At 41.7% G+C, this 26,117-nt stretch overlaps 1 protein-coding gene across 1 annotated transcript; it reads left to right on the forward strand.

The window, feature by feature from the left end:
• The first annotated feature begins 8,748 nt into the window (after positions 1-8,748).
• Positions 8,749-22,221, forward strand: gpr20 (G protein-coupled receptor 20). Its single transcript, XM_034173660.1, has 8 exons — positions 8,749-8,810; positions 8,870-9,077; positions 11,776-12,036; positions 14,558-14,824; positions 14,955-15,199; positions 16,533-16,617; positions 21,358-21,483; positions 21,564-22,221. Exons 1-8 carry the CDS (start codon positions 8,749-8,751, stop codon positions 21,747-21,749), a joined length of 1,440 nt encoding a protein of 479 aa, XP_034029551.1. The 3' UTR covers positions 21,750-22,221.
• Positions 22,222-26,117: the final 3,896 nt, after the last annotated feature.

Genomic DNA, 26,117 nt, shown 5'->3' on the forward strand with positions numbered 1-26,117 from the left:
AAAATGTGCATTTGTGTTTATTATTTGAGGGTGATTCTTTTACTACGGGCACTATTGGCCTTGTAAATGTAATTTCCACCACACCATTGCCTTACAATATAAAGCGCCTTGGGGCAACTGTTTGTTGTGATTTGGCACTATATACATGTGCTCTGATGTCACTGTTTATCTCCATAGAAACTACCCAAACAATCTTTCAGACAAACTGTTTAAAGGGACATTACAGTGTTGTGGTGGAAATTACAGCAATAGTGTGGGACAAATACATTTTGTTAAAAAAAAATCACAACAGTTGTATGACATTGAATACCCCAATTATGTTTTGATTATTTTACTGATATTTTATTCAGAGATATTTTAAAACATTAGAAAAAACTTTTTTTACCATTCATTTTTATCATTGAAGATCAAAAGTCTGGGTGTGGGACAAGCACAAAATGGCAATATTTGCATATAATGATGCTGAAAAAAGGTGAAAAAGTCATCATAGACAACTAGAACAAATTTCTTAAAACACTTTCATTGTAAAGATAACTATAAAAGTGTGAAATTTCCCTTTTTTCTGTTTTTCATACAATATGATCAAAGGACATAATAAGTGCCCGTAGTCTAAGAATCACCCTTGAACCTTTTTGTTGTACAGTCTTTCACACAAGAGCCCAAATTACCTTTGTAAAGTGTCAAAACAGTTGTTTATTATAGTTTGCTGTGTGTTTTGAATAAAAGTGTGTGGAAAATTATTTTCCGCTTTACTTTGTCCTTTCTTATTTCTGATTGTAAACCTGTATTGCACTTATAAAACACAACTATAGCATATATATTTTGAAAGTACAGGTTGTCCTGAAAAAAGACATAAAACTTGATTGTGGGATGCAGGGAGAGCTGTTAACAGCAATAATATAACATTTATGCCAGGCAATTGAACTGTCCAAAAAATGCCCTCAGACCCCAGAGGGTTAAATCGATAGCCAATGGGCACCGGTGTAATTCCACTCTACATGCATGGTTGGATGTTTTTGATTGAACTTTGACAACATTCTGCATGTTTGTCCCACTTTGTGTAGTCATACAAACTGAAAGCACCCAGAAGCTCTCTTCCATTTCATACTACAGGCCAAATTATGCTGTCAAATATTTTGCAGTAGATTATAATTAGGATCTTTGCATTGTGAAATTTTCTTTTCATTGCATAGAATGCCCTGGAGGCTTTTTTTTGTGCATTCACTGTCATGCTAAAACATCCTGATGCAATAATGAGTAGACCAGCATAAGAATACCGCATCATCCCCTCCAGGTGTTGCAACCTAGAGTGTGCAAAATCTCTCTCTCACCAATATAATTCTTATAGCTGAGGATGTTTTTTCATCATTTTGGTCTTTGCTAATTTTGCTGCTAGGACTAGTGATTCTGTTTAAGTACGCACGTGCACGCACGTGTACGCACGTTTCTACAGCTATTGGTCCACTGTGAACATGTAAAGGTGATGCTGGGAACCGTTAATAGTGTGAAAACAATCAAAGACACACTGATGAACATTTAATACACCCACGTGTTTGCAATTATATGGATGGATATAAAAGCATGTGCAAAGTGATGCGTAAAATGGCGCTAACGGTGGCGTTGTTGGAGGACCTTGCAAATGGTGCAATCCAACGTGAGCGTGTATTCGGAGAATGTGAGGATTTACTTCCAAATGATGATAATTGGTTCATGAACCGATTTGGATTACCAAGGCCACTGTTACTGGAGTTGCGCACAGAACTGCGGCCTGCCCACAGCGCAATACAGTGAGGAGCCAGGGATTGTCTGTGCCCACACAGGTGCTGACCATGCTGGGCATCCTGGCATCAGGGACATTTCATCATGAGCAGGCTGATTGGTCAGGAGTGTGCCAGTCACATTTTGCAGCAAGAGCCGGTTTCAAAATGTAATTGGAGCTATTAACTGCACACATATTGCTATAAAGGCGCCATTACATGATGAATGTTCAAATCATATGTGGTGGCTGCACAGTGCATGATGTGGGAGGGGGGGTGCTTGTGTTTAATCGTGTAATTGTTCCGAACGAAAACCAGCGCAGACACATTTGGGGATGTGTGCATTCAAATATGTTTTTGTTACTATTATTAATGTCTTTTTTATTTTTGCTTGATGGTGAGCTGCAGAGCTCCTGTGTTCAGTATTTGTCAATAAACGCGTGTGTAAATTGTGAATGGTCAGCGGATGCGCACCTCACCTTTTTAACGTCAGTGTGTGCAGCCTCAGACACACACACTTCATAGCTCTCACGAACATTTTCCCAGTTTTTGCATATTGCATATTTAAATGGGGCGTGGCCAGGGAGGAGTTTGGTTCCACGCTCAATTCCATGTTCAGTGGGATGTACAAACAAAACGTGCATGGACTCATGCCTATGCACACTTTCATACTTCTGAATATATTTGTGCTTACGCCAGATTGAGGGTTTTGGCAGACGCCAACTTTTAGTAGAAAGTCCACGCAAGTCTTTGTACATGAGGCCCCTGGTGATTTTCCCTTTAATTGCATGCAGGAATTTTCCCTCAGATTCTTGGATTGTGAATCCAGGAGCTGGACACTGTTCCATCTGCAACACTAACTCATTTATGCAAACTTATTTTTACAAATCTTGGTCAGTGTTGGATTTATACAACTCTACCTCACTACTCTATTTTGTGTGAAAAACTGTTAACACTGCATTTACTATTTTGTACACACTGATTTAATTGTTGGCGGCACGGGGGATTAGCGGTTACAACTGTTGCTTCACAGCAAGAAAGTTGTGGGATCATTTCCCATCTGGTCCTTTCTGCGTGCAGTTTGCATGTCCTCCCCGTGTTCGCATAGGTTCCCTCCGGGTGCTCCAGCTTCCTCTCACGTCCAAAGACATGCAGATAAATGGAATAACAGTTTATTGAACAAGATATGGTAAATGAGAAATGTCCAAATCCATAGTTGTTGTTGTATGTTTTTATGTTAACTGATTGACTGGGATGTGTAGTGTATAAATGTGTGTTTGTGAGGAATCCAATCTGACATTGTAGTCACTAAAATAGATTTGAATTCTGCCATTTAAAATGAAACTAAATAGGTTCTCCATATTACTGCTCATTGAGACGCCGCTGTAATTTTGTCTCTAGATTTGTAAAGTAGGGTAATAATCTGGTGATTCCAGGAATATATTTACAAATTCAGGAATACAACCAGATTTGACATATACCTGTTATAATCTTATAATCACATGCATGATGGACATTCGGAGGTCTCTCTCTATCGCTCACTAGCTAGCTAGCTAGCTCCCTATATATAGCTAGCTTAGCTAACTAGCTATATTCACCGAAATATAGCTGTATATCATCACATGCTTGATGAAAATTAGGAGCAGGTGTGTGTGGTGTCCAAAGGAGACCACTAGGGGGCAAATACCATAGTATAAAAAGGTCTGTTTTGCTGCAGTGCAGCAGGAGGTTGAATAGGAGTGCTGAGTCAGCAGCTAGTGTATGACACCAGGCGGCTGTTCCAGAGTTTTTATATATATATATACACTCAACAAAAATATAAATGCAACACTTTTTTGGTTTTGCTCCCATTTTGTATGAGATGAACTCAAAGATCTAAAACTTTTTCCACATGCACAATATCACCATTTCCCTCAAATATTGTTCACAAACCAGTCTAAATCTGTGATAGTGAGCACTTCTCCTTTGCTGAAATAATCCATCCCACCTCACAGGTGTGCCATATCAAGATGCTGATTAGACACCATGATTAGTGCACAGGTGTGCCTTAGACTGCCCACAATAAAAGGCCACTCTGAAAGGTGCAGTTTTATCACACAGCACAATGCCATAGATGTCGCAAGATTTGAGGGAGCGTGCAATTGGCATGCTGACAGCAGGAATGTCAACCAGAGCTGTTGCTCGTGTATTGAATGTTCATTTCTCTACCATAAGCCGTCTCCAAAGGAGTTTCAGAGAATTTGGCAGTACATCCAACCAGCCTCACAACCGCAGACCACATGTAACCACACCAGCCCAGGACCTCCACATCCAGCATGTTCACCTCCAAGATCGTCTGAGACCAGCCACTCGGACAGCTGCTGAAACAATCGGTTTGCATAACCAAAGAATTTCTGCACAAACTGTCAGAAACCGTCTCAGGGAAGCTCATCTGCATGCTCGTCGTCCTCATCGGGGTCTCGACCTGACTGCAGTTTCGTCGTTGTAACCGACTTGAGTGGGCAAATGCTCACATTCGTTGGCGTTTGGCACGTTGGAGAGGTGTTCTCTTCATGGATGAATCCCGGTTCACACTGTCCAGGGCAGATGGCAGACAGCATGTGTGGCGTCGTGTGGGTGAGCGGTTTTCTGATGTCAATGTTGTGGATCGAGTGGCCTATGGTGGCGGTGGGGTTATGGTATGGGCAGGCATCTGTTATGGACGAAGAACACAGGTGCATTTTATTGATGGCATTTTGAATGCACAGAGATACCGTGACGAGATCCTGAGGCCCATTGTTGTGCATACATCCAAGAACATCACCTCATGTTGAAGCAGGATAAAGCACGGCCCCATGTTGCAAGGATCTGTACACAATTCTTGGAAGCTGAAAATGTCCCAGTTCTTGCATGGCCGGCATACTCACCGGACATGTCACCCACTGAGCATGTTTGGGATGCTCTGGACCGGTGTATACGACAGCGTGTACCAGTTCCTGCCAATATCCAGCAACTTCGCACAGCCATTGAAGAGGAGTGGACCAGCATTCCACAGGCCACAATTGACAACCTGATCAACACTATGCGAAGGAGATGTGTTGCACTGCATGAGGCAGATGGTGGTCATACCAGATACTGACTGGTATCCCCCCCAATAAAACAAAACTGCACCTTTCAGAGTGGCCTTTTATTGTGGGCAGTCTAAGGCACACCTGTGCACTAATCATGGTGTCTAATCGGCATCTTGGTATGGCACACCTGTGAGGTGGGATGGATTATCTCAGCAAAGGAGAAGTGCTCACTATCACAGATTTAGACTGGTTTGTGAACAATATTTGAGGGAAATGGTGATATTGTGTATGTGGAAAAAGTTTTAGATCTTTGAGTTCATCTCATACAAAATGGGAGCAAAACCAAAAGTGTTGCGTTTATATTTTTGTTGAGTGTATATATATATTCAGTGTATTAAAGTTGCCATTCTTTTCTAATGCGCAGTCTTTCTTCCGGAGACCCACACTGTTCAGGTTCAGGTTCAGGTAACTTTATTTGTACCCGTAGGAAGATTTGGCTTGCAGCAAACAGAAAACAGAAAAAAGGCGTCCATGTTAGTCAACACAACAACAACAATAAAAAAACACTAAAAATACTAACAAAGAACATACACAAAACAAGTTAACAAACACCACCAAGGACTCACAACCTTAAAACCACTAAAAAGATGGTCAGCTTAAAACTAGTGTGCAAAGGGCAAATAAATAAATAAGTATATAAATATCTAAATATAACCATATGCAAACCTACTAAGATTTGTTCAGTTGCACAATTGCTGCTGGGACAAAACTACTCCTGTAGCGTTTTGTTCTACACCTTGGGATTCTAAACCTACGGCCAGAAGGTAAAAACTGAAATTCATTAGCCAGGGGGTGGGAGTCATCAACTGTAATGCAGTTGGTTATCCGCTGTAATTGTTTAGTGTACAGGGACTCTAAACTCAGCTGCGATTCACCAATCAACCGACTGGACCATTTAATGATCTGACTCAGTCTGTTCCTATCCTTCAATGTCAAACTGCCAAACCATGCCACCAAAGAAAAAGCTAAAACAGATTCAATAAAAGCACGATAAAATAGTGTTAACATGGTTCGGCCAATGTGAAAATACGACGGTTTCCTGAGACAGAACAAGCGCTGATGTCCCTTCCTACACACTGCCTCACAGTTTGCCTCAAACTTCAGGGAGTCATCAATAATAGTCCCAAGGGTATTTATAAGTTTTCACAATTGCAACTGGTTGACCATTCATTGTTGTGTTTCCAGGTGTGCTACCATTCTTCCTAAAATCAATGACCATATCTTTAGTTTTAGATATATTAATCTGAAGATATGAGTCCTCACACCATTTAACAAAATGGTCAACTACAGGACCGTGGCTACTCTCGTTATCCCGCAGCAGACTGACAATCACTGTATCATCCGCGTATTTTAAAATAAACCTGTTTTTAAAAGTGCTCTGACACATACTGGTATAGAGAATAAATAACAGAGGTGAGAGCACACACCCTTGTGGCGAGCCAGTAGAAGAACACACTGTGTTTGATAAAATCCCGTTCACTCTAACTTTCTGTGTTCTGTTTGTTAAAAAGTCTAAAATCCAACCCACGAGATTATTACTTAATTTAAAATGTTCTAAAAGCCTTTGGGTTAAAATACAGGGTTGAATTGTATTAAAAGCTGAAGAGAAGTCAACAAATAAAAGCCGGGCATGACACCCGCTGCCCTCCAAATGCCTGAGAAGCAGATTAAGCAAAGTGAGTGTGGCGTCCTCCACTCCTCTATTAGGCCTGTAAGCAAATTGTAAGGGATCGAGTGCATGCATAGTATTTTTTAGCATTACCGACCGTACCAATTTCTCAAAAATCTTCATCAAAATTGATGTTAGAGCAACAGGCCTAAAATCATTCAAGGATGTAGGATTACTAGATTTAGGAACTGGGACCACAACAGCATCTTTCCACACTTTGGGGACATGCTGTGTTTCCAAGGACCAGTTAAAAATATAATAAACTGGACTCAGCTCTTTTGCACGAGATTTAAGTAAATGGCCACAGATATTATCTGAACCATGACTCTTATTTACCTTTGTGCTAAGAAAAGCTTTTTCTATATCCCATTGGTGAAGGGAGAAGTGTTGAGAGTCACGGAGCCTGAGACCAAGTTCCTGAGTTTCCTTACTAAAATCAGATATGTTAAAACGATTAAAAAACAATTAAGAGCATTAGCTAGTTCAGTATCTGAGTTGAAGCCACTTTAAAGTAATATTTGTGCTGCTTTCCATATTTTGGAGGCCTGCAATGGCCTTCATACTAGACCAAGCTGACCCAAGATTATGAGCAGCCATCCTCTTCTCCAACTCAGACTTATAGGTCTGTTTTGCTTTAAGAATCTCTATTTTAAGCTCTTTGGTAACTAAAAGAAGGTCTGAGTCTACTCCCTTTTTGAAGACCTCCTTCTTTTTCTTTATACAAGATTTCTGTTGTGTGTTGGGGGGTTTGGCTGGACATTTTGGTGTTGTTTTCTTTTCTTTGCTCTCCAGGTGGTATGCAAACTGGTTTTTGTCTGTGGAGAAGGTGCTGGCAGAAGAGTCCTTCACCCTCATCAGCATTATTGGCTGCACTTGTGGAGGATGTGCACGTGCAGGCCTAATGACTTGCAGCACCTGTGGATGATGCTCACGTGCAAACTTAAAGACTTTCAGCTGAAGCAGATAATGAGATGGCGTTCTGCATTTAAGCCATGAGTGATTCGAGCAGAATTGCCGGGAACGCGACCTTGTGACGTTCGTTTGTGAGACGCTGAGGACCGCGCCTGGGTTTGACACATCGTGCCTGTGAAGGAGGACGGGTGAGGGACACATGCTGTCAGCACACATCAGAGGTGATGATTGTCTGAATAAGTGTTAACAGTAATTTGGTATTTTGTTACGCAGTATATTTGAACATTGATGAGAATTGTGCAGCTCGCTTCTCACGGCTGTGGCGTACGGAATGATGATCCTCCACCTGTTGTGAGAAGCTGCTCATTTACATATAGCTTAAATTCAGACCTGAATGTGTTGCTGATAGTGTGTGCCTTTGAAGGATATTTGTTGTAGCTGTTGACTTACCTCACCTTTGCATCCTTCACAGAGTCAGTTTGTCGTGTCCACCTGTGGGGTGTTCGGCGGTGAGTCTGGGTCCAGAAGCGTCGGGCTTCGATCTATTTGGGCGCTGGAGAGCGCGCCGTCCTTCACCTCGCCAGATAATCGTACATTTATGTTGTACACAGTTATTGCACAGAAGGGAAATAAATGTTTTGTTTTTGGAACCGCTTTCTGGTTATTTTAGCGCTGGGTTCAGTCAGACGCTGGTCGCGCTCCTCAACTCGCGTCTGCACATAACAATTTCACTGATTTAGTGACCCATGGTCTATTATTAGGATAAATTTTAACTTTCTTACAGGGTACAATCATGTCTCTACAAAAAGTGACATAAGAACATATAACATCAGTGAGTTCATCCAGGTTATCAGAGGACTGCTTAAACATGTCCCAGTCAGTACAGTCAAAACATTCCTGCAAACAATGCTCAGAATCAGCAGTCCAAACTTTAACCTCCTTGGTTTGTACTTTTCCCCTCTTTAAAACAGTCTTGTAGGTTGGCAGAAGATGCAAAACCCAACGGAGGAAGAGGGAGTGATTTAAAAGCATCTTTAATTGACCCATAACATAAATCCAAAGTCTTGCCACGCCTGGTTGGGCAGGTAACATATTGATAGAAGTTTGTTTGGGTTTTTTTCCAAGGAGACTTGATTAAAATCTCCCAAAATAAAATTCGGGGCATCAGGTGAAATGGACTGCAATTTTTGAACAACATTAAAAACAGTACTAGAAGCACAGGCAGCATTTGCCTTTGGGTGAATGTATAGTACTATTATAAAAAGTTGTGGGAATTCACGAGGCAGATAAAAAGGACGCAATGACAGATAAAAGTTCAACATCTGGTGTGCAGATTTTCTCTCTGACAGTCACAGAGGTGCAGTATTGTTTGTTGACATACAAACATACCCCACCTCCTTACGTTTTTCCCGTCACTTCAGTCTGACAATCAAGACGAAGCGGAGCTCCAAAACCATCGATGAGCAGATCGGCGTCTCGGTCTTCCTCAGTAAGCCATGTCTCCGTAAAGGCCATGACACAAGTGTTCCTGAAGTCCTTTTGAAAGTGGACATTTCCTTGAAGTTCATCCACTTTATTTCTCAGGGACTGAACATTTCCCATAATCATGACACAGGCAAGGGGATCCTGGTAAGCTGCTGTTTACGCACACGCAGCCTCACACCACCTCGTCTCCCCCGCTTTCTCGAATCACCTTTGTTAAAAACCAGATAATTAAAATCCCTCGGAATAAATTCTGGTAATATAACATCCGTAACGCGGTTCAGACTGACACAGTTCAACTGCATTAACACATCTCTGGAATAAGTATGACGTGTCCCTGTCGGATTGACAGCTCCGGTGAGATCCCTCACAAACAGGGTACACAATAAAAGCCACAATGCAACAAAATAAAGCGGATCCATTTTCGTTGGCAGCAGAATAGTCCTTCACACAGCAATAACCATACAGTGAGAACATAAAACACTCCAAGACAAAACAAAGAAAAAAGATTTTAGACAATAAGCACACTGTAAGAGTGTTCCATGATGCATAACACAAAATAATGGCCGACGCACATCCAAAATGTCCTTGTAACTATCTGATCGTAACCTAACTGCTTTTCAAAATGGCTGACGCACAAAATGTCCTTGTATTTGGCTCAATTATCTGATCCTTTTATAAGCTGTCTAATTGATAAAACCATCTAATATTTTTATAGCTGTCTAACTGATCAAAATCAAAATATTCGCCTCTGTTTGGACAGCATGATGGAACACTGTTTTATTGCTTGACATCACACTATATTGCAGATATACACAAACACTATAAGATTTTTACATAACAACCTTGAACGCAACGTGAGCGGACATGTTTACCTCACCTCACTTTGCAGCCAATCACATAGACAACTGACTCAAGAAAGGCTAAGGACCGCCCACATGGGGACTGGCTTAGGCACAGAAATAAAAGTTAGTGTAGGAAGGAGATCTGGGCTCTTTGCTCTAGGTGTTTGCATGTGATCTGGTTCAAAGACCCCAGCACTGTTAGATGACTCTCTGTATCAGGGTTTGAACTTTTTTTCAATACAATATTTAAACTTTGAAGTCCATTTCCTGTCCAGTTCTTTTTGAGATCACTCACCACAATAAAAGAACCTAAAACACACAAAGTTTTTCTGGACACAACAGTGTTTGTCAGGTTCCCCCTTGTCAGGTTTAACCCTTTTTACCTGCACATACAAAAACAAGACTCAACAGAACCAGACAGAGAGCAGAAATTCTTTTGGTGGCTTTGCGCAAAGGGGAAGAGATCAACAGAACTTGTAGCTTTTCTGTGCAGTCTTTTCCGAAGAGGTCCCACTTCGCAGAGCCTTTTTATTGAGACACAAACATGGGTGGTTACAGGGTGAATCATTCATTTACATACACGTGATCGTATGATGCACATCGCAGGCTGACAGACACAAGGCACTTCAAGGCTGTGGAGCATTCTGTTCCTCTGACTAATCAGTTTCTGCTGGCACATGTTAAACCACAAACAAGGACATGCAGTCCTTGATCAAGCCTCTGTTTGCAACCTTGATGTTTTGGAATGTTAAGCAGTTATTTTCACAGGGCTCATCTCAGGTTGTGGTAACAGGAGAATGATGGTCAAATATATATATATATATATATATATATATATATATATATATATATATATATATATATATATATATATATATATATATATTAGTGGTGGGCATAGATTATTTTTTTTTATCTAGATTAATCTCACTGAAATCTTGAAATTAATCTAGATTAATCTAGATTAAAATGACTCGTTCAGAATATGCGTGCTACCTAAGTATAGTAGAGAAGCTTGAATCTTCGACTGGACTGGGTTGCTTGACGCAAGGACGTTTCGCTTCAAATCGCAGAAGCTTCCTCAGCTAAAATTCTTGCTCTGGTGGTCTGACTTCTGTCTTGACTCTTGTAGAGAAGAATAATCAAGAAGTCACAAAAGCTGGAGTTTTAAACCTAACCAGACCCCTCCTACTGAGAGGCAGACTGCTATAGGCTGGTGACTAAACAATAGCTCTAATTAGCAGCTATTGTGCTCTAGTTAACACCCTCCTAATGACAGGGCAGCTGTCACCTAAGTAATGACTGTCACCCAGAAGAAAGAGTGGACTTCTTCCAGAAACTGTCTGTGGCCGGGACGGAGCTGGCAGTGCTGAGCCACTCACACCGGGCAGAGAGAGGCAGCAGCCGGCCACCGCGCGTAGAGCGGTCAGCGGACGAAACTGTTTAAAAAAAGAAACAAACAAACAAACACACTGCTTTGCTTTAAATGGACAGTAAGCTACTTTAGATGATCAGCGTGGACCACCTTTTTCCTAAAAGGCTTTATTTTCCTGTTTGTTGCGTTGGAAAGCTGTAGCTTTTGTGCTAATTTGATTAGCACTTGCTCTACTTCTTCTTCTGTTTGTTTTTCTGGGGACATTACAGCGCCACACACAGGCCTGGAATATGTACTACAACGTTAAATGAAGCTTCGAGGCACAGACCCAGCTCCCAGCCCAACTTTGAGAATAGATTAACGGCGATATTTTTTATATCGCCCAATAAGAGTCTCACATTATCGCAGCACGATAACGCCGATAACGGCCCACGACCAATATATATATATATATAAGGTCAGGTGCACATAAACGTAAATTTGCTAATGCGAATGTAAATGTGTTTGATTGACTGGATTCTGTTACACCTGTGAGCAACATGTACACATACTATCTTTCAGTCACAACAAATGTGCATTTGTTGTATGATAATGCTCAATAAAAGATTGTCATTTTTTCTGACAGTTTCGACTTCAACAAATCATCATCCTCCCTGTCTCCACTACTACTGTCATCAACACCAACATTAAGATGAACTCCAGCATCACTGAATCCTGGGTTTCTATCAACACATCCTTTTCGGTTTTGCCAATAACAGCTACCAAGGCTAACAGCAGTGGAATGGAAGCGTGTCTTCATAAATTGGCTCATTTGGATGAAGGACTCTACAATGACTTTTATGGCCTTTGGATTACCTTAATGGTTGTAAATGTTCTCATATTCCTGGTAAGCATGTTTCAGGAGCCCTGAAAATATTGTGTCAAATAGGTACATTTATATAATGGCTGAGTGGATCCTTGTCATTTGATTGGTGGGTTGTATGTCACATGACATTCCATTTGCTGTTGTGTTTCATTAACCGTGCAATAGCTCTTTTTTAGCGTGCAATTTTGGTGCTATATGACATTTGCTATTGCACACCCGACCACCGTGCGCGCTCACACTACCGGGGGAGGCACTTAGCTAAACATGGCAGAGTTTGTTTTGCTGGCAGATGACGATTTGAAGGAGCTAATTGATGCTGCTAATTCTTTTAATACACACACACAAATCCACTCCACTGTAAGCCGTCTGGAGGCATGAAAAGCTGTTAGGATGAAAAGTTGAAAAGCTGGACAAATTTCTGACGTGAATTTTCGTTGGACTGAGGAACTACATGAAGTCTTTTTTGGCGGTTGGGGGGGGAGTACACAAAGTCAGTGCACAGTATCACGGACAATATCATCGCAATTTTGGACAGTTCGTGTTGGACTGTTAAGCATCAGTGATAAGTCCTTTTCTGTTATTTATAAATTAATAAAATACCAAATGACAAAAATCTATTTTAGCCATTATATAAAACAAATAATGAATGTTTTTACATTCTTTCAATGGAATGAGTATTTAATTCAGTGAAAGCTGGAACACTATTCAGTGAGGCAAAGCCAAGTTGAATGGTATGTTCCAGCTTTCACTCCAATTAAATATTTGTACCATTGAACTCATAAACATTCTTTATTTGTATATTATAACATGTACCATGTCTGTGGTGCATTCAGCTACTCTCTGGAGAGATGTAGACTTAAATGACTTTCAAGATAAACTTGATTAATGATCTCTTTTGTTGAACAAACTGATTTTGTTTTACAATGGAGATTCTTTCTTCCTAAGAGCAGATATTAGAGATATCACACTATCTTACCTTTCAGAATTGAAACCATGTCCGCATTAACACGCGTCAATCTGAAGTCACAGGTTACGACTGAAAATGGCCACATTGACACAGCACCAAAAAGATCAATCCTACATAGTCCCTGAGGTGCCATTGCTTATACCCAGATACTGTAGCATGAAGTGGATGAAAGGCTACAACTGTCCTTGGAAGGGACACCAGTCCGTCACTGTTTATTTCTGCAGCCAAGGCCGGTACCCATTTACAGCTGGGTGGACTGGGTCAATGCCAATTAAGTGTCTTTCTAAGAATACCTACAGTTAGTAGGATCAGCAATAAAATCCAGGTCAACATATTGGTATTATCCCACTAAGCTACCTGCACAAAAACGAATAAATAGATCACTAAGTTGTGCAATTTTCTTTTTCGGCATTTCTAGTAATCTGTAGCTCAGAGCAAGGGGGCATGATCTTGATCAGTGCCATCATCTTGCAAAAGGTGGATCCAAACAGCCGAAGCACCCCCACAATTCCATGCAGTACAGTAATGATTGGACCATACAGCTGTTTCTCCATGATGCATGAATGATATTGCATTACGATTGTGGTGTGATTCTGTTGCTTTCTTTGTTAAGATATATTTCCCTTTCATATCAGTGAATTGATACAATATATACAAGTCTTTTAGGGAATAACCCTGTTGTGTCTGATGATTTGCTGGTTCATTTGCTGGTTCATGCAGGTTATATGGTTGCAACTAGAGCTTTACCGGTGACGTGTTAGCTTAGCCTGTAAAAAGAAGTTTTATGGTGATGCATTAGCAGAGCCGTAAAATGGCTATTTGCGACCATATAACAGCATGAACGTCTGCAAATCATCAGACACAAGGGGGTCATTCCCATTCTAATTCAATTCCATTGTTTGCACGGTTTATTTTTCTGTAGGTAATTCGGTCGCCGAGGTTTACCGTCGAGCCGAGGCAGCATCGCTCCAACAGCAGTCAGGGCCCAGAGTAATCCATCAAACATGAAAATCCATCAAATGTGAAATGGTAATTCTGTATCAGAATCCACATCAGTACTTTCGTATGATAGCTTAAATTCATCCATTTCAGCGGCGGCGGTACGTGACTTTCTCTTGCTCTCAGCTAACAGCACTAACTGCTAGCAGCACGTGCAGCCAGTGCTCTGTCAAATTGTGCGCCTCATCGCATAAATCAACAGTTCCGCGTCCTGACTATATTTTGCATGCATGTGCGGATGACAGGAATGACATTCGACAGAAATGACATCTCATCAGAACACCAGTCAGGGCGCGGAGTAATCCATCCAAATGTGAAACGGTCAAATATTTTGCCACCGTTACCCCGATATTATACAATCTGAAATCTTACACGCTTAACCAATCAGATTCGTGGACAAAATGTAACTGGATTAGAATGGAACGTAACAAACAAATTTACCAGTTTAAGATTTTTTAATCCAGTATAGCAGATCAGTTAAGATTAATAAAGATTAAATGCCAAAATACATAAATGTTCACCCAACCCTAACTAACTCTTTTCACCTCTTCTCTTTTATGTCGTCATGTTTTCCAGGTGGGCATGATGCTCAACATGCTAGCACTGTATGTTTTTTGTTTCCGCACCAAGCAGAAGACCACCTCAGTGATTTACACCATCAACCTGGCGGTGACAGACCTGTTGGTTAATCTCTCTCTACCAACTCGCATCCTGCTCTACTACAGCGGAGGAGGTTGTCTAACTTGCTCCTACCTGCACATCTTCAGCTACTTTGTCAACATGTATTGCAGCATCTTGTTTCTGACCTGCATATGTGTTGATCGTTACCTCGCCATTGTGCAGGTTGGTTACCCATGAAGCCTGTTTGGTGAGGCATTGACAATGGATTTGAATTTGAATTGTGTCTCTTCACAAGACCTCTCTTCAATAACAAGAGAAAACCCAAGTAGAATAATTTCTTTTGTTCTTCTAGGCGGAAGCATCCCGTCGGTGGCGGAACTCCAGTGTGGCCAGATGTGTGTGCGCTTCTGTCTGGTTCTTTGCCATCGTGGTTACCTACTCCATCCTCTCCACTGTTTTCCAGCATACAGGCTGCTGTGTCTCAAAGCTTCTCTTTCTCACTATCACTGAGTTCTTCCTACCCCTCGTCATCATTGTAGTCTTTACTTTGCGAATTATGTGGGCCCTTGCAGACCGTCGCCTGATGCAGCAGAGCAGGTAGAACACGTCTGTCTTGAAGGACTAGTAGTACCTCCCACCAAATTGGTACTGTAGAGTAGAGAGTCAGGTATTGAGCACTCACTGACACTTGAATCCTCCCTGATCCCCCCCCCCCCCAAAAAAAAATAGGCCAAGATCAGCACCCTCTGAGCTTGCACAAGAGGTTTAAGAGAGGAATGAACATATATCCAGCATATCTTGAGTATTTGCATGGTGAAGGTTGGTGTGTATGTGAATGGTGGAATTTGAGGTATCACTGTAAAGTGCTTTGAACATCTCCTCTTAACTCAAGTCTGGGAGCATGTGCTGGAATTTCACATCACTGCATTCTGTCATGGATGACAACCATCAAGGCAGACAACCGGCCCATCCATGCTTCTCAAAAGTAACCATCCATCTGCCACAGTTGGCTAAAATGTGGATGTACCCTTGGCCTTCTCCAAACACTGGGGTTCTCAACAGTGAGGTACCCATGTGCTGGATCAGGCTAAGAAAAATATGCCATGTGGCTAAACTGTCTTAGCTGATACTCCCTCAGAATACAAATGATACTCCTCATCTGAGTCTCCTGAAATAACTGCTCATTTAACACAAAGTCATTTCAGCTGTACCCAAGTACAAACGAGATCCAGTCATAGCCTTCGGTCACTGGTTATCATCCAAGTCTCACAACTATACAATAAAAGTAGAAGCTACAGGACCCTAAAGACTTGGACCTTTGTTTTCCAGCCATCTATACAACCTGCAATATCACCATCATCAAACACTTCTGTCCAGCAACCTCGAGACTCTGTCAACTTCCTCTGTAAATTCAACACTTTCCCGCACACAGATACACTTCTGAAAATCCAGTCCAGGAAGCCATTGAAATCCTGGATCTTAGTCTTCCTCCAGAAGAACTGCAAACCCAGACACACCAAACATCTGCTCTCAGGGGGTAAAATGCTATAAATGGTTTGCCATTTAGACGTTTATAGTTGTCTTTGTAATGTCCTTCATTAATTTCCTTTTTGCAACATCATTAGCCTACATATCCATATATTTCCTCATCGCCTTGCTGGGTGTAATCATGTTAAAGACAGTGAAAAAATATATTCCTGGATCTATCTTGAGACCCAAATCCATGCCAAAATTTTAAGCATTTTTCCTTTACCGGTGCTCCACCCCACTGCCAAGTTTCATGAAAAGCAGACTTGGTAGTTTATTGTGTAATGCTAGAGACAAACTAAAAAAAAAAGCAGTCATGAAAACCTCATTGGTGGTTTAATAAAAGCACAGGATAAAATGATCTTCACAGCAGTGACGGCAGACTTGTGCATTGTTTCCACAGGGAGAGGAGGAGAAAAGCAGTGCAGCTACTGAGCACTGTGCTAATTATCTTCACTGTCTGCTTCACTCCCTTTCACATCAGACAGGTGAGTGTAAGATGGCTATTGTCAAAAGCTCTTTCAGGCATTAAAAAAAACTGCATCTCAACAAATATACGAGGTCTATTAGAAAAGTATCCGACCTTATTATTTTTTTCAAAAACCATATGGATTTGAATCACGTGTGATTACATCAGACATGCTTGAACCCTTGTGGGCATGCGAGAGTTTTTTCACGCCTGTCGGTTACGTCATTCGCCTGTGGGCAGTCTTTGAGTGAGGAGTCGCCCACCCTCTCGTCGATTTTTTCATTGTTTAGGAATGACTCAGAGACTGCTGCTTTGTTTGATCAAACTTTTTTCAAAACTGTAAGGTACAACTGAGTGGACACCATTTGATAAATTCAGCTGGTTTTCGGTAAAAATTTTAACGGCTGATGAGAGATTTTGGTCCGGTAGTGTCGCTTTAAGGACGGCCCATGGCGCCTGACGGCGGTTGCGCTTCGAGGCAGCAGCGTCTCGCCATTTCAAGTTGAAAACTTCCACATTTCAGGCTCTGTTGACCCAGGAAGTCGTCAGAGAACAGAGAACTTTCAGAAGAAGTCGGCATGAGGAGTTTATTCGGACATTCCATTGTTAACGGACATTTTGTAATGAAAGAACGTGCGGGCAGAGTCGCGTGTCGGGTCGGACCCGACCGCGGGGGGTCGCGACAGGAAAAACACCTCCGTTGGAAACCTTAACGGGCAAGTTGGAACATGCCCAAGCTGTTAAACAATTTCTCAGTTACTCACTTGTTAAAAGCCATCAAAAGCCGCCTGAATTTTACAAATGGTTTTCAACACGGAGGTGTTTTTCCTGTCGCGGTGCACGCAGATTGAAAGACGTGCGCGCAAATTCGCCGAGTCGTTTCCGTGACGACTCGGCGAATTTGCGCGCACGTCTTTCATTACAAAATGTCCTTAAACAGTGGAATGTCCGCATAAAGTCCTCATGCCGGCCTCTTCTGAATCTTCTCTGTTCTCTCACGACGTCCTGGGTGAATTAAGCCTTAAATTAGGATGATTTCAGGTTGAAACAGGCCGACGACAGCGCCTGGAAGCGCTACACGACGTCCCGCTGCGTGGGAAGTCCTTACAGCGACAGAAACACCCCATAATCTCTCATCAGCCATGAAACTTTTCACCGAAAACCAGCTTAATTTCTCGAATAGAGTCCACTCAGATATTCCTCACAGGTCCAGAAAAAAATTTGATAAAGCAACGCACGCCGTCTCGAGCAGCGTGTGAAACAAAGGAATTCAGCCGAGAGGGCGGGACCACATCTCACTCAAGGCCTGCCCACAGGGAAATGACGTCACCGACACGCGTGAAAAAACTCACGCATGCGCACGAGGGTTCAAGCATGATTGGTGTAATCGCACGTCATTCAAATCCATATAGTTAAAAAAAATAAATAAAAGGGTCGGTTTCTTATCTAATAGACCTCGTATTAGGTGGAAATAGAATAGGAATGAATCTGCTGCTGCTTTTTCATTTTACTATGGAAGGATTTAAACATTAAACTAGAGCCACTGCGCTTGTAGAGCGCAAACCTCCACCAACACTAGTTTTCATGAAGAACACCCTGAAGAAATACCTCGAGGCAATCCCTGGTCACCCAAGTTATCAAGCATTAAGGGGACAGACACCAGCTTGACGAGAGCCCTCGGATAGAATGCCAGCAGTGTTTTGGGTGCAACTGTGGACCCCTTGTCTGGGGCCCTTTGCATTTTATTAAAAAAAAAGACAGCAAACCAAGTCCCAGCAAGTCCTTTACAGCAGATAACTGACTTTTTTCTCCCTCTTGATATATCGCTCTGAGTCACAAATGGCCAACCTAATCTCAAGGCAGTTCGTGGTGGCATTACAAAAAGTAACTTAATCTATTGCCCGTGATACTGTCATGAAAATGAGGTGCTTTTCATGGCTGGGGCATGAAATGCGGGGTGACATGGGGGGTCTGGGGAGGTTGTGCTTAGGGTTAGGGAAGGGAGACACTTATGTTATGGTTACGTATGTTTGGAGAAGGGGTAGGATTAGAAACAGTAAAACAAAAAATAAGCATCACGAAAATGTCACTCATTTCATGATGGGGATACGAAAAATAATGTGAGACTTGGATTTCAGTTAATTTCATTTATATAGCGCCAAATCATAACAAAGTTACCTCAAGGCGTTTCACACAAGTAAGGTCTAATCTTACCAACCCCTAGAGCAGGGGTGGGCAATTAGTTTTTACACGGGGCCACATAGGGAGCCTGAATTATGTCCGAGGGCCACACCATCAATAACTCAGCTGTCTCCCATTACAAATTTTACAAAAAATTACCTATTTAATAGCTTTTATAGGTAATTTTTATTATTGTAATAATATGTAAATATTTAAATATACCTAAATAAACCTCCCTAATGATTTGCAACACACAAGCTTGACATTTTTAATATATGTAATAATAATCACAGACCTCATGAGGGCTGGACAGAGACATGCAAAGGGCCGCATGTGGCCCCCAGGCCGCAGTTTGCCCAGGTCTGCCCTAGAGCAAGCACATACGCAACAGTGGTAAAGAGAAACTCCCTCTGATGATTTGAGGAAGAAACCTCAAGCAGACCAGACTGAAAGGGGCAACCCTCTACTTGGGCCATGCTGCCAACACAATTTACAATATGAATATACAAAAAAATTTGAGTGTCCATGCTGGTGTTCAGGACGGGAGGCTTGCAGAAGAAGACACCCACTCCCATCTCTGGATGAAGCTGCAGCCCAAACAGAGAGAAAAAACAATCAGGCAGCAGAACAACAAATACAGTGTAACTTGTTAGCATTAAGCAACAAGAAAAACAGAAGAAATACTAAGGTGATCACTGGCCACTAGCCCTAAGCTTCACTAAAAGACCCAGAATTTAGATAAAGTTGAAGCCTCAGCACGCTCTGTTTACTAATAAATGAATTTAAAATGGTAAAAAGCATCGTAACATACTATGCCAATATGCTAGCCATACGAAAGGGAAAATAAGTGTGTCTTAATTCTGGACTTGAAAGTCTCTACAGAATCTGACTTTTATTGATGCAGGGAGATCATTCCACAGAACAGGGGCATGATAAGAGAAAGCTCTATGACCTGCAGACTTTTTATTCACCCTAGGGACAGAAAGTAGTCCTGCACCCTGAGAATGTAAAGCCTGGGCCGGTACGTAAGGTTTACTTAGGTCAGCTAGGTAGGGAGGTGCCAATCCATGAATAATTTTATAGGTTAGTAGCAGAAGCTTAAAATCTGATCTCATAGGGACAGGAAGCCAGTGAAGACATGCCAAAATGGGTGTAACTTTCTGCTTCCTGTCAAAGGTCTTGCAGCAGCATTTTGAACCAACTGGATAAGAATATGTACAATTTTAATATCACTGCAGCAATTTCCTGCCATATTTTCCTTTATAAACTAATTCAATTCAATTCAATTTTTTTTTTATATAGCGCCAAATCACAACAAACAGTTGCCCCAAGGCGCTTTATATTGTAAGGCAAGGCCATACAATAATGATGTAAAACCCCAACGGTCAAAACGACCCCCTGTGAGCAAGCACTTGGCTACAGTGGGAAGGAAAAACTCCCTTTTAACAGGAAGAAACCTCCAGCAGAACCAGGCTCAGGGAGGGGCAGTCTTCTGCTGGGACTGGTTGGGGCTGAGGGAGAGAACCAGGAAAAAGACATGCTGTGGAGGGGAGCAGAGATCGATCACTAATGATTAAATGCAGAGTGGTGCATACAGAGCAAAAAGAGAAAGAAACAGTGCATCATGGGAACCCCCCAGCAGTCTACGTCTATAGCAGCATAACTAAGGGATGGTTCAGGGTCACCTGATCCAGCCCTAACTATAAGCTTTAGCAAAAAGGAAAGTTTTAAGCCTAATCTTAAAAGTAGAGAGGGTGTCTGTCTCCCTGATCTGAATTGGGAGCTGGTTCCACAGGAGAGGAGCCTGAAAGCTGAAGGCTCTGCCTCCCATTCTACTCTTACAAACCCTAGGAACTACAAGTAAGCCTGCAGTCTGAGAGCGAAGCTTTGCAGGTTTCCAGGGTACACACTGGGTGTGCCAAGGAACACAAACCTGGCTCTGCTGGATTCATCGGGAGCCATGGTGACCCCACCATGCCACACAACACAGAGAGGTACAGCTCCATCCAGAGATGGGAGTTGTATTTGTGTTGGCGACCCTCCTGTCCTGTGCGCCGACAGCATTTCTTGTATATTCATCCGTGAATTGTTCTGTGAACTGCCCTGTAATTTATGTTTGTAGCAGGCCCAAGCAGAGGGTCACCCCTTTGAGTCAGGTCTGCTTGAGGTTTCTTCCTCAGAGGGAGATTTTCTTTACCGCTGTTGCTCTGGGGGTTGGTAGGGTTGGACCATGCCTGTGTGGGGCGCCTTGAGGCAACTCAGTTGTGATTTGGTGCTGTATAAATGAAAATAAATTGAAAAATTGAAAAACAGGTGCGTCCCAGGGAACATTTATTTTCAGGTGACATGTTCAAGCATTCACTACAGCAAGACCATGCCTAAAACACTTTCCATGTCATGTGGTAACACCATACAAGAGATGAGACCTGGTAGTCACCTCACCTCCGAGTACAAAGAGACCAAAGGTTTTGTCCACGTACATACACACATGTCCTGCAATGCCTTTTATATAAGCCATATACAGGTGTATGAAAAGACATCATGATCATGTGACTGCATTGTGTTTGTTGCATTGAAGGTGGTGGTGTACTTCTATCCTGATATGCCCCATCATGTCATAGTTTACCATCTGACAGTCACTCTTAGCAGTCTGAACAGCTGCATGGATCCTGTGGTCTACTGCTTTGTTACAAATAATTTCCAGGTGAGATGACCGTTACTAACCCTCACGTAATTGTTTATTAAGTCACATGTTTTACAAGTCGTTTCTGTGTGCTGCTACAGTCCACGATGAAGAGTTTGTGCCACCGCGTGGAGCGGTTGCAGAGCAGCGGTGAGATCATCAGCATGCAGCACAGCTCGAAGGCCTCCAGAGGGTCAGCCAACGCCGGCGCCAATAATGTGATCATGATGACCACCATTTCCACTTCACTACAAAGAGACAATTTTGGGAAAAACCACATGCTGTAATTATCCTTTTACACGGGGCGAGAAGAAGTCGCTTGGTGTGCGTCTGGGGAAATACAGCTGATATTTGTGGACTCGGCGACAGATGAGCAGCGATAACAGCATCAGCACGTTGCACGAGCGCACAAGACTGAGAGTCAGCTGTCACAGATTTAATAATGAGGATCAGCTAATGCAGAAGAAATCGGACATCATACAATACTTCTTCAGAGTCCTGAGAGCTTTGATTAACTACTTCAGTGAAGTACAAGAGTGATGAGGGACAATGGAGTTTGCCACTTAATGAGATCACCAGGCCAAGAAGCCTTTGCTGTTCTTCCACCTCATCTTTCTCCATATATTGACTTTGTCTCTCATTATTTCCACAGACTGTATTCCATTTCCCCGGTAGTATCTGTTACTATGGTGGCCGATAGGGGTCACAACACTTCCAACTTCAGACAGCACTTATAAACACAAAAAGTACCTGCAGCAATTCAACAACACATAGTTTAATCAAAAAACATTTTGCAAAGTGGACAGAAAATGCATGCATGCACAGAACATAAAAAACAACCTAAGGCACATGCAAGATTTTAATTTGATAATCTGTCTGCAGCAAAATCACACCCAAAATCACAGTCGTTCTGCAAAGCTCCACAGCAACATAGCAGAAGTACAAAAAACACAAAACAGGTTTCTGCCTGAAGGACTTTTAATGACAGATCATTTAGCGCAGGCCTCCCCAAATCTGTTCCTGGAGTTGCATGTTTTCATGTCTACCTGCTCTGCTGATGCGTGATAATAACAACAACAATAACAACAAGAGCAAACAGGGATTACTGACATCCGCCAATCCAGATCTGGATCACCTCCAAAATTCAGTGGAGTCTTCCAAGCGCTAATATGCATCTGTGGTCCAAATGTGGTGATAATTCAAGAAGTTGTTTTGACGTAATTCTTCAAAGCCTATAAAGTGAAACTTGATCCAGAATCCGGATCCACATCACCTCCAAAATTTAATGGTATCTTCCATGGCCTTATATATATCTGTGGTGAAAATTTTGTCAAAATCTGTGCAGTAGTTTTGACGTAGTCCTGCTAACAGTAATCCTTCAACGCCTATATAAAGTGAAACTTGATCTAGAATCTGGATCCGGATCACCTCCAAAATTCATTGGAGTCTTTCAAGTGCTAATATGTATCTGTGGCAAATGTGGTGAGAATCCATGAAGTAGTTTCAACATAATCCTTCAAAGCCTATAAAGTGAAACTTGATCTAGAATTTGGATCCGGTCCGGATCATCTCCAAAATTTAATGGAGTCTTCCATTGCCTAATATCTATCTGTGGTGAAACCTTCGTCAAAATCCGTGCAGTAGTTTTGACGTAATCCTGCTGATAGACAGACAAACAGACAGACAAATAAATAAATAAACACCGGTGATTTTATTCCATACTTGGCGGACATAATTTATTTATATAGCCCTTTTAGGCTGACAATTTACAAAGTGCTGTACATAATCGATCACCATCCATCCATCCATCCATCCATCCATTTCATATACCCACTTACTTCAGTTATGGGTCACAGTTGGCAGAACTGAGTAAATTTATTTATTTTTCATGATGTTTTTACTCAAACTAGCTATATTTTTGTGTTTTATGATTTTTCATATATTCAATATATTGACCAAGAGAAGTCCATTAAAGTCCTCCGGACAGAAACCTCTTTTTGTGTTGGGAGTGCTTCATATATTTATTGGGAACACCAGGAGCAGTGAGCAGATTTCTTCCCCCAGAGCTGGTGTTGCATCAGGAAAGGCATCTGGTGTAAACTTGTGCCAAATTCCAGATTGGATCAACAATGAATCTTCTGTGGTGATGCTGAATAACCAGGGGCAGGCGAAAGCAACAACAATGTATGTACAGTACAAACAGTATGGAAAACATACTAAAACAAAAATCAGGGTATATAAATGTCACACAAGTACAGCATAAAATACATGGGTCAAGTAAATTTTCTTTCAACATTTAATCAGCAGTTACCAACAAAGGACAATGAAGCTTCAGCAGAAGTTTACAGTATGAGTACCATCAGTGGATAAATAATCCCTATAGAAATGTAATACCAAAATATCAACAGCTATATATGTTGTAAGTGACAAAATGCAAGAACACATTTATAACTACACTATGCAATTTGAAATCCTTCTGGGATCTAGTGTTGTGTGCTGGGGTGTTTGGCTGGCTTGGTTTTTGTTTTTCTGTTTCTCCCACCAGGTGGTATGCATTCAGGACTGAGTGGCTGAGTATTAGGACCTCACCCTGAACACCTGAGGCTTGTTTTCACATGCAGGTCATCAGGACTCACAGCTGTGGTGTATTTTGTCTTGATCAGAGATTGCTGCACTTAAACCTTGAATGCACAGTGTGTGATTGCCAGAGACTCGACCTTGTGAGCAGACGTGTGAGATCGACGTCAGGAGAACAATCTCACCATTACGGACGAAGAGACCGCTCCAGGTTTGACGCCACAGTCTGTGAAGGAGGATTGGGTGAGGTCTCACGCTCTTCAGCACACTTCCTGAGGTAATTTGGTTTTGGTGACTTTTATGAAGTAATGACAGTGGATTTGGTGTCCCTCACACCTTGTTGTATTGAGCTGTCATGTTATGCTAATTGTCTAATCACCTTCTGCTGCAGTGGAGATTTGAACTGAGTTGTTCCGTGCCTGCAGGGTGAGAAGCTGATATATATTTAAGCCAGGAAGTGTTTGCTGATTGTGTGCACCTTTTGAGCTGTGTCTCTCTAGGTGGAGAGTGTTGGACTCACCTCATGTTTTCTTTCTTCACAGACTCGGTTTGTCGCGGCCACCTGGGGGGTGTCGGCGGGGTCCCTGGGTCCGAACTGCTGTGGCTCCGGACCGTTTGCGCTGCTGAGAGCGCGCCGTGTTTTCACCTCACCAGACCGTGGACATTTTTGGTTGTTTATCACTGCACTCATTATGATTATTAAATTCTGTTATCTTTTGAACCGTGCTCTGCTTATTTCATGCTGGGTCCTGTCAAACGCTTGGTCGGTGGTCCGACCGCGTCCGACACATAGTGTAGCTTATGTAGGATAAGAATGTCAAATATCTGTTGAATAAACCACCATACAATTATATATAATATGAACACTAGTTTATGTCATAGGCCTTTTTAAATGCTTAACGCCAAGATGCCATATCTCAACTCACTTTGCAGGTGTGAGTTCCAAAATTTTCCTCACAGACGAGGCAAAAAGTAAATCTTTCAGCTATTTAAGAGATAATTAGTTGAGTGCCTAGAGGGTTTGCGAGACTATTGCAATCACTCTGTGTGTGTGTGTGTGTTTCATTTACATTTTAAATGTAAAATGCTATACCGTCTCAGCATAATATTAACAGGGTCAAAGGTCAAGGTCAATTAAGGTTATTAATCTGAAAAATCACATTTTTCACAATAATTAAAAATTCTAAATTATTTATGCCACATGTTGTCATTTGGAGCTGTCTTACAGTAATTTCCATTTCTATTAGATACTGGTTGTTAGTGCTAAAACTTGCACTTCATTTTTCTTCTCATTACACATTCATTTTGTGATATACATGTGGTATATCTATGGTTGTAGTTGCCAACAATTTGTCTGTATGATGGTGACATGTACAAGGCTGTTCATAAATGAGGATTTATGAACTTTACCCACTTCTTGTTGTGATGAACTCACTAATGTGTTTCCATTGTTGCTACTGTATTTTCAATATTCACCAGCACATGCATGGGGTCATGGCAAGGGGCGAGACTACCAATTCTCATTTAAGTGTGTCACAAACTGTTGTAAAAGACAGACATCAACTATGTCAGAGAAAATTTTACTGTAAAACTGCAACCAATCTGAATCAATAGTTTAAAAGAAATTAAATTAGATTCACACAGCAAAGAGACATGAAAAGAAAATACATTATACAAAAATATAAAATAGAGTGTTTGTTGGCCCAATAAAATATTGTGAATATAAGCTGCTTTTATGCACTTAGAACCTTTGCTCATTGTGCTCCAGCTGCAAGAGACCACTTCTGTTGAAACTTATGAGACCAACCTCAAAACATCTCTGTTCAACAATTAGTATCTGCTTTGAATTTACAAGCAACAAGTGCACATAAAGACTCTGTGCTGACTTTAGTGTTGAATTAGAAGCATTCCACCTTGCATGGCATCATGCTATCTTAGACTATAAGCATGCATTACTGGCTACAAGGCGGACCTATTACTCTGAGCAACAAAAACAAGCATAACTCAAAGTTGTTGTTTGACACGGTGGCAACACTTATTCATGGACAACCACCTGTATGTCGCGCTCATTTTACAGC

The sequence above is a fragment of the Thalassophryne amazonica genome, chromosome 7 (assembly GCF_902500255.1).
Source record: "Thalassophryne amazonica chromosome 7, fThaAma1.1, whole genome shotgun sequence".
NCBI classification, from domain to species: Eukaryota; Metazoa; Chordata; class Actinopteri; order Batrachoidiformes; family Batrachoididae; genus Thalassophryne; species Thalassophryne amazonica.